This window comes from Populus euphratica, unplaced genomic scaffold, assembly GCF_000495115.2.
Source record: "Populus euphratica unplaced genomic scaffold, PopEup_1.0 scaffold577.1, whole genome shotgun sequence".
Lineage (NCBI taxonomy): Eukaryota > Viridiplantae > Streptophyta > Magnoliopsida > Malpighiales > Salicaceae > Populus > Populus euphratica.
Genome location: NW_011500243.1, coordinates 166,417 through 176,890, shown reverse-complemented (window position 1 = coordinate 176,890; position 10,474 = coordinate 166,417). Strand labels below are relative to the sequence as shown.

At 33.3% G+C, this 10,474-nt stretch overlaps 1 protein-coding gene across 1 annotated transcript; it reads right to left on the bottom strand.

Moving 5' to 3' along the window:
- Positions 1 to 4,214: 4,214 nt before the first annotated feature.
- On the bottom strand, positions 4,215 to 7,932 carry LOC105112593 (mitochondrial substrate carrier family protein B-like). The gene is made up of 7 exons (XM_011008329.1): positions 7,402 to 7,932; positions 6,479 to 6,655; positions 6,198 to 6,347; positions 5,951 to 6,052; positions 5,779 to 5,849; positions 5,582 to 5,649; positions 4,215 to 5,022 (listed from the first exon to the last, which is right to left on the bottom strand). The coding sequence occupies exons 1-7, from the start codon at positions 7,648 to 7,650 to the stop codon at positions 4,784 to 4,786; spliced, it is 1,056 nt and encodes a 351-aa protein (XP_011006631.1). The 5' UTR covers positions 7,651 to 7,932; the 3' UTR covers positions 4,215 to 4,783.
- Positions 7,933 to 10,474: the final 2,542 nt, after the last annotated feature.

Genomic DNA, 10,474 nt, shown 5'->3' with positions numbered 1-10,474 from the left:
GGGTTTCTACTAACACAGCCAACAAACAAAGATGCTGGGAGGCATCAGAAGATGATGATGTTAAGGATTTTTCTTAATCAAAGCCGTAGCTTTGATGTTCAAGCTAACAACATTTGTAACAGCTAAACAGAAATTTGATGAAGCTTACGGACCAGCATGGCACTGTGTGATTGGAAAGGACTTTGACTCTTGCGTTACACTAGTGTGGAAGTTTCGTTTTCTTCCAGGTGGAGATGGTGAGATCTTTTAATCTTCAAGGCTGGCAGGGACTTCATTCAAAGCAAGGAAGAAGATATTGGGAGTGCTGCAGCAATTCAAGACAAGTAACAAATTGATCCATGTAATTCCATGACAGAAAACCTCAATCTGCTTCAAGAAGTTGAAGAAAAAAATATTCTTGATGGGAACTTGGCATATGACAACCAAGTTCAGTTTTCCAAGAACAATAAATCTAGATTAGATAACTTAATCTTATTCATGCTTCTTTTTCCTGGGCAACAGAAAAAATTACTAAACAATTTAACCATACCTTGGTCTGGAGAGAGCTGCAGCCTGTAGGATTCCCCTGACCCTCCCTGATTCAGTATCAGGGTTGGATATGCGAACTCATTACTTTCCAGCATGGCCATACGTGAACTATTTTGAGAGTGGAACCACAAGTAAAATGTGTAGTTTGCCAACAGGGTCAAAACCTAGAGCTGGGAATGGAGAAGAATTACTAGTGCTGTTGTGCAGCTAGCTCTCTATGGTATCACATGCCCACCTAACAAAGAGACATTTGAAGTGTTAAACTAATACGTGTATATCTCTAGGAATAGCAACCAACTAAAGCAAATAAACTTTTTCAACGGACGTTTTTGACGGCCAACAAAGAAAAGGAGAGTTCAGAAATAATCCGAAGATCGAAAGCATGGTTATTTTTTCTTTTTCCTTTTTTTTTACCTGTAGTGGAGCCACCTCAAGTGACTTTGACTCGTCCAGGTTCGATAGAAAGCTCTGCATTGGCAGTGAGGAAGAGGTAATCTGCAACCCAAGGACTAGATCAAACTACGTGATGATCCAAACCTCAGGATGCAGATTACCGCGTCCTGACCCAATATCAAGGATGAAGTAATTTCAAGGGGAAAACAAAGAAAAGGATAGGTTGATGGTTAATTTCTGGCTGATGCTCATTTGAATGATTGATTGCAGGAATTTATAGTGGTTCTTAAAGCTGAACATGAATATTTTGTAAGAAAGGGATGCATATTTTCTTTAAAGCAATGATATGGTGCTCTACCTTGGAGATTCTGTTCTTCCTAAACCAATAATATAGACTAGGAAGGTTACTTTTCATAGACAATGAGGTTGATCTTGACTGCTTTTTTAATACAGGAGGATCTTCTCTTGAAAATTATGAACGATTCTTTTCAAATAATTGTGAGGCTAAAAAACCAAGGAAAAATTTCACATCACAAAATCATCATCATGGTATGTCAATTCAATCAGTGTGCTTGAAGCTTACTAGAGACTGTAGCTGGAGAATCCATCTCAAACCGTAGAAACACGTATGGTCATGATTCTATAATCCTGTCAAATTTAAAGACAGTGAACTGAAAAGGAAAGGTAGTCTAGTAAAACTGCCATGTTGTAGTATTACTATCTAGTCTGATTTTGATAGCCACCATCTGCTTTCCTTTTTCTTACGTAGTAGCATATTCTATCGTAATATATTATATACCAAACTAAATGCGGTCTGCTATGTGGATCCTCTGGTGCTATTCTGGGCATCAGGCAATCCTGTAATTGCATGATGGAGGAGAAATCAAGTAATTCTACGTGCCATGACTAGAACCCTAAAAGCAAAGACAGAAAGAGAGAAACTAGTAATAGTCCCATCATCCATGCCTTGTGGGACTGAAAATTGATATCCAAAACATCTGTTGAACAAAGATTCATTCACCATGCAAGTTATCAAACATAAATGATGGTAAATGTTAAGCAAGTTATTTCATTTCCAGGGAGAACTGTGTTCTCTGTTCTGAATTTCCTTCACTTCAGATCAACTTGTGGAATCTCTGCTCTACCCGCATGGTCCAATTCTGAAAAAATGGTCCAACCTCAAAAAGAAAAGAACACAAATGAGGAAAAGAGACGCCAGAAAAATACCACCGAAAAAGGTTTAGTCCACACTGTGACGCGTGCCAGGACCTTCAGATTTGCATCAGTGCATACCTGATACCTGGGCAGGTTTATGTGGACTTAACCTAAAAAAAGGCCAGACGTGTAAAAGAGGGGACAAGAAAAGGCATAAAATCGCATGCCAACATTCAAATTGGACGATAGTGAATGGTTTCAAAGGACAAACTTTTAGCGTTGTAGTAGCTCTGAGAACAAATCTTCAACCCTAAATACCGTAAAGGAAAAGTATTTTTAAATTCAAATCTCCATTCGCCAAACTTCAGAAACCGAAAAGGAAAGGAAACAAAAGAACGATGCTGAATCGGAGAATTATTTACCAACATTGCCTGGGTCATTACCCTTCTTCACCTGTGCACTCGAGTAGCTCATGTTTGACTTTGAGCAAAGTTGGAGGCCAGCACGTCCGGTCTTAAAGCTCACATTAATCGATGCATTTCACTCCAATTTCTGTAGTTTTATGCTGTCCCCTCAAAAATCTTCGCTAATTGGTGTCCTGATTTCAGTACTTTTATGCATACTTGTATAGTTATACTTTTTTGATATTCATGTTAATCAATTGAAATTATATTAAAATTAATATTAAATATATTTTTTATATTAATATATTAAAGTACATTAATTTAATATTAATTTCAAAAACATTTTAAAATATGGTAATTTAATATTTTTTCAAATATAATACAAAAATAAGCATTCATAAAGTCATGCAAATATCAATTTTTATCTACAATGAGTGTTTTTGGCATGGTGATTATTTATTCTTTTATTTGTTTATTTGAGTTATAGAGTGTTTAGAAAACATTATTAGAAAGACCTCAAATGAGCTGAAAATCCATTATTATTGATAATGTCTGTAAAATACCACTACTCACTTGTATTTTGTTAATGACCTTAAAATCTATTACTAGGCATATAAGGACTCAGTTAGGATCGTGAGAAAAGCTTTTAATGATTTTGTAAAGATATCAATCTTGTTATAAATTCAAAAAAAAGCCTAGTCTTCTTATCAGGAATTGATGATGAGCTTGGAATCTTTTTACAGGATCTTTTAGGTTTTTAACAAGATTCTTTATCAATAAAATATAAAGATGTCTTGTTGATATCTACAAGACTGATTCACTCTGATTGCAAGCCTTTAATGGAACGGGTCTACTCTAGGATTAAGTTGTGGGCCTCAATTTCTTTTATTGGTGTTGAGCATTTTTAACTAACTCTTAGATTACATGTTTTTCAAATCATTCTCTCCTAGACATGTATCATTTATGGGCCGCAAGTTAAAATACATGAACATTTATTCTTTTAGTGTTCTTTCTCTACTACAGTTTGGGGTGCTATCATAACATGACTTTTATGGATAGATATTCTTCGACATGGTATCAACTACTTCAATGAGCATATACACACTTGAAAAAGAAAAGAAAAATTACACATCTCCTTACTCATTTAACCCTCTCATCTTTAGTTTATTTCATCTTGCATGAGAGAAATAACAGTTTTTAATTAAAATTATCAATCTCATCAAGATGTTTGTAAGGACATTTTTAATTTGGTTCGGTTCTGTTTGGTAGAGCTCGAACTAAGATTTTGCATCACAACTATTTTCAGGTCATTTAAAGCCTATTGATGTTTCCAAGAGTCATCATTATTTTTATTGTATTCAAGATTCTTTTTAGCATAGTTTTTATATGTAATCAATCAATTAACCAGTTAAGGGATTTTCAGAAACCAGTTAACCAGCTTATCTTCTATTTGTTTTTAGTCTATTTTTTTTTTTTAAATATCTTTGCTTCTTTTCTTATTATTTTTTGTTAGATATAAGACCATGATAACAAGCTTTTATACTTCTTGAGATATATCCCCTGGTACTCTTGCAGTTTCATCCTTTTAAAATAATTACTCTAATTTTTTTTTTTTAAAAAAAAAAAACAGTACCGTTGGCAACACAGAACATTCAACCATGGCTGCTGGAACAACTGACAAGTTCAAACGCGAATAGCCCACTCTTATCCTGGCCCAGTATCAAATCTTCAGTAATCGAAGTGATGGCACGCTGAAAATATAAAATTACGTCTTCCATAAGATTTGATAAGCAAAACTGCTCAAACGCAAGTAATAAACAAGCTAGGATTACAAAACTGGTAGGCAAGAAAAAAGCTGGGATAACAAAACTTTTTGATGATGTGATATCATCAACTGGTAGCTTATATCAGACCGAATAAACTTTGAGTTGCTCTCGCAATTTGATAAACCCTAATATCACCAAGTTATAGTCCTACATAAATAGAGACACCCTTCATCTTCGCACTAACTAGTCACTCTCCAAACATGCATCTTTGTGGTTGTCCGCCAAAGTCTTAAAACATTTCATCTTCGCATGAAAGGGCCCCTATACATCAAATAAGTATTGTCTCACAGCAGCAACGACAAAATTTGCCACCATGGAATTTCTTGACCAGTGCCTCGAGACATTTCTCCAATCTACCTTCATGTGTAAATAACCAATCGATTGTTTTTTCCTCCATTTCCCTCGTGTAATGGGCTCAAATACATGGTATCCGTGAAAAATAATTAGGGAAGAATGCCAAAACCTTCAATGTAACTATTAACTGGCAGGGATGCGAGATAGAAGCATCTTCAATGTCTCATAAGTCATGAACACAATGCCAACACTGGGAACCACCTTGTAGTACTCGGGCAGAATCCCTCTATACATGCCTCGGAACCCTTCAGTATGGATTATATGGGCAAATGTTCCAAACAAGCCGGATGTGTAGACACGTGCTCGACCACCAGCTCCTTCCAATTGCATTCGTCTCCTCACAAGATCCAAAGGAAATGTTGCTGTAAATCATGAGAAAAAGTCATGCAAGATAACCTATAATACATTACCAATTAGATAGTATTTGGTACAGTGATAGCAGTTGTTTTTCAAAGCGTTTTTTACTTAGAAATGCTTTAAAATAATATTTTTTTATTTTTTAAAATTTATTTTTAACATCAGAACATCAAAGCGATTTAAAAACATTAAAAATAAAAAATCAATTTTTTTGGAAACAGGCGACCAGCCACGGAAACAAACAGGCTCTTAGTATATACTTGAGGAAACTGTGTTCACTAATCAGGACAACAAAACAAAATGTAACAGAATAGGATACTGACCGACAATAAACAAATTTTCACAACATATTGCCTATCCCAGTTGATTGCTGCAACAGTTATGCTGGCAGGATCAACAAAAGAAAAAATAAACTAGACCTGGTAGCATGATATTCAAGTGAAAATCAGAAGCTATTACTAACAGATGGGACCTGATAAGCGAAAGTCACAGCAAACAAGTTCATGCACAGATTGCTTTCTAAGGGTTTGAAAAAAGGGCTGAATTGAGCTGCTGGTTACTCACCTGTTGATGATGCAATGCCTGAAAGACTACCACAAGCAAGACTGACCATAATAGTAGAATCACTGGGCCTAAAAACAACAACAGAAGAGCTTATAACACATAGTTCAAACTAAACCACAAAAATCAAGAGATAATAACATAAAAGAATAATGCAGTACATGATATTGCTCAATTCAATCAATTAAGGGAGTCTTCACCTTTTGGAATGCCAAAAGGATCTGAGAGACTCATAAACAGAAAAGCTTATCGCTATACTAGGTCCAACACCCTGCAGCACAAAAGCATCCATAATGGCCATTTAGAACTTGACACAATGGAGAAGTAAGGAAAAGGAAAGAAAAGGATTAGAGATGTGTAACAGAAGCTTACAATTAATGTTGCTCCCAGTCCTTTGTACAAGCCAAGGAAACCTTCTTCTCTGCATATGGTATGAAATGCATGCCAAATGCCTCTGTAGTACATTGTGTTTCTCTGCAAGGTTCAGAAGCAACTGCATCAAGACAAAATTTCAAACAGGAAAGTATTGCAATCAAGGATGAACCAAACCAGAAACCCATTAATCATTATCCCACCCACACTAGGGCAGTTCCTAGCCAACCAAGCATGACAGAGTTACCTGTGCTGCTATGCGCGTCCTCACAAGATCCAGAGGATATGTGGCAGATGCAGCTGTTATTCCTGCCATCCCACCACCTATAAAGTGAACAGCAAGGTCTGCAGTCCCATTCACCCTGTGATTTTCAACACCAAGAACTGGTTGCAAGAACTGCAAAAGAGCAGGACAACATGGAATTTAGAAAGCATTAAGATGACACATCAATTAATTGAATTTCTATAGGAGTTTTGAGAGAGAGAAGAAAAAAAGAAAAAGAAAAGAAAAGGGTTGTATGCACTTGCACTCTTGTAACGTTCATAAGCATAGAAGCTAACAGAAGAATAAGGAAGACGGTGAGCAATAGTCACTAGATTGCCTTTCCAAAATGCCCTAAACCCTTCTTCATTAATAACACGAGACGCCTCTTGCCATATGCTAGCCTTGCTTAGTGCTGTAACATCTGAGTGCATACCTTGAACCTAGAAGAATGACAAAGTAAGAAGTCAGACAAATATTTGGTGCATACATGGACAGCACATACGAGAAATCAATCCAGTGAATTATTTTCATCAGCAAAACACAGAGGAATATTAGTACTCTTCACGCATAGGCAGCTTGGAAAAGAAATGACTTGAAATATCAAAAATAGTTTCAAGGTTGATACAGCAAGATTATGAACATAACTGGGAAACTTCAAGAAATTAAGGGGTTTTCGCTCCCATTGCCGTAAATTGGATCCTTTTGCTACAAAATACAGAATACTTCATGGAAAACTACCTAACAAAACCATCTTGCAAATCCTTAGAGTCCTTTCTAACAAACGAACCCAGCTCTAATAACTATGCAATGTGTGTTCACACTCAACAACCACTTTCCATAAATATTAACTTTTGACTTCAAAATTCCACTGGATGCGTCAAATTTACTTTCACCCAAAGCTCTCTATGTTTTTATTTAAAACGGCGAAAAAATGTCAGTTCAGGTGCATTAGGAGAAGTCTAATTCAAATTCAACACGACTCCAACAGGAAAGAAGATTTAACAAAGTTTTTCAACAGAAAATAACCACGCCTTGGTAAATTCTAAACAGCTAAAAACTAGCCACTTCCTATTAAATCCCAAAACCCACAACTCCAAATATCCCAAATTCAAACAATACTTTCGAAACCCAGAGTAGAAAATCCGAAGAGAAACAACAAAATTGACATTAGAAAAAAGTTAACAACCTGAAAGAGGATAGTAAGGCGAGCCAGAGGAGCCGTACAAGTCTTACTAAAAGCTCCAGCAATACCACCAGCAACCAATTGTTGTACGGTTCCTAACTGTGAATGTTGCTGACTCTGTTTATTGTTATGCTGTTGCAAGAATTTCCTTGCACCAGCATCCATGATGCTTCCATGGGTAGAAGCAGAATTAAGTGCTCTCTGCCCTCCCTCAAGAACCACACCAACTCTAGCTTCCATGTTCATATCCATTGTTCTGTTTAAATTACATAAATAAAAGAAGATTTGAAGTTCTCTCTTTTATTTATTTCTGAAGCTCTAGGTGTCTCTGCTTTGGGATTGGGTTACATAGGATGGGAGAACAGTGTTGAAATGTGAGAAAGAAAAGCCGCGGTGGCGGTGGCGGTGGCGGTGGAAACAGAAACCCTTGTAGAGTATGAAGTGTAAAACCCTAAAGGGAAGGGCACGTGGATGTGCTATTTTTGGCACGGGGGTTGGTTTTGTGCTGTTTTAGACTTTTAGCGTGTGGAATATTTCTGGTATCTATCTCCTGCGTGCTTTGAACGAACGAGGTTAAAACATTTTTTATTATTATTAAAATATAATTTTTTTTATTTTTAAATTAATTATTTATTGTTTTTTTTGTTGTGCTAAATTAAAAATAAATATTAAAAATTAAAAACAAAAAGTATTTTAACATTGTTTTTATTGGAAAACACTTTAAAAAATAATATATTTTTAAACACCTATACTTTTGAGTTTTGATATTTTATTGTGTAAATTTACGCTTATATATATATAGACGTTAGCTATCATATATTGTGGCCACCTTCTACTAACATTTTTTTACCACTTTTAATACAAGTTAAAAAGATACAAAAATATAGATTAACAAAATAATAAATAAAAAACAATTTATTATTATTAGTTTTTTAGAAAATTATCTTAAAACATTCAATAGTTTATTCTATATTATGATTACCTAATATAATTTGAAATTTTTTTATTTTAATCATTAGTTTTATATACACTCTAACATTTAATATCTTCACCAAAAAATCAATAAAAAATATCTAATTATTTATATAATTATTATTATTTTTTATCTAATAACTAAACAACACCTAAGTGTAAAAAATAGCCTATGAGATCAATGTTAATATTACTACTTTGTCATCAAACTAATAATATTGCAATTTTATCAAAAATTAGAAAGGAAATAAAACCTTGTATTTTATCAAAGTATTTTGTGTGAAATATAAAGTCAACCCTAATTTTAAATGCCATAAAATTGAATCCGGCCATGTAAGTCCTTTACTCAGTCATGTTTTATATTTCCTTCATTAATATAATTTTGTTTTTTTAAAACAGTCTCAAAACTAAATATAAAAATTAAATTATAAGTAATAAAATTGAGAATTGAAATGATTTATCCAAAATACCTTAGAGGACTTCCATGTCAAATGCAAATGAGCTTGCTAGACATTTTTATTACTAACATCTTTGAAGTTTAAAGGAAAGGTGTTTATTGCTTGATTTATTTCTTTTTTGTTACTTCTTGTTTCTAATGGATAATTACAAATAAAGATAATGGCTCTGGAGAAATATTTTTAGACACAAACCTTGCAAAAGGTTAATATAGAAGTTGAAGTCTTTTATGGAACTAAATCAATATCTAATGGATGTGACTTAAAAAAAAAAACTATCTAAAATTTAGACTCAAGGGTCAACCCCAGTATTGTTCCATCCATAAGACTTAAAAAATAAAAACTATCTAGAAATTCCATATAAGACACAAGATTGACAAGCAAATTCTATAGTAAATTTAACATTCGTATGCTACCCAAAAAGTCTAACAAATTTAGGGGGAAAAAAAGAAACCTAAGAGACTAAATAATAATAAAAAATTATGTTTTGATTGAAATAATATGTTATTAATTTTAATTAGATTTGGATCCATCGGTTTGATTGGCATAAATTTTAATTGTTGATTGTAAAAGTTTAAAGATTAGAACAATATATATATATTAAAAAAGAGAAGGGAAAAGAGAGGAAGTAAAAAAGAAGGGGAAGAGACTAAATACTATATATGAAGGCAATTTAGTATGTTATTGATTAGTATTTAAAAATGCATTTCTATTAAGGTTTTATATCATCATTTTATGCTTAAAGTATTAATAATTCCTTAATTAAAATATGTTTTATAATAAAAAGTCTAATACTATAATATACCTTTAATTTATGGTAAATGTTCAACTTAAATGTAAGCCTATCACATAAATCAAATGATTGATTAATAAGTTCAACTACTGAAATTGAGAAGATAAAAAGAGGGTAAAGTTTAAAGAAAAATATTGATTTAGTCCAAACTGGAACACTATTCAGTCATTGGGTTATATATGGAGTTGTAAATCTTGGATTTCAATTTGGTTTATATGGCTACAAAGCTAAGACACAGGCCTAAAACATTTATGAGGAATGCAAAACTCATTTCTGCTATTTGGAAGTCTAAATCTTAGCAACAACGAAGAAATCTGAATATATCCTAAAATCTTAGCAACAACGGAGAAATCTGAATATATCCTACAACCTAGATACTGTTCAATGTTCAGCTCATACCTTGAGTTCTAAAAGTTCAAATGACCTCAATTTTTTTATTGGAAAGATAAGCTAATTTCCTAGAACTTTTATGATAGCCTAAGTTGAAGTCCAGCCAAGCGTGGGCGCATGTTTGGTTAAACCCCAAAGCCCATATCATATAGGTTTTTTCTATTCTAAAAGTTTTGATGTTTCATGAGTTTATTTTTATTTTTGTAACTGTCCATTATATAAAGTATAAGAATTTTTTGTATTTTTGAATGATTTTGAGTTTCATGAAAACATGTTAGATATAAAATTAAAAAAATCAATTTTTTATTCACTTATAATTTGTTTTAATCATGTTAAACAATTATTTTCAATTAAATTTTAATCCTAAAAGTGATTAAAGAAAATTTTCTTATTTATGTTCTTATCTTTTTTTTATATATGTTTCTCTCTTTCATTATATTTAGTTAAGTTTATTATGTGAAGGTGA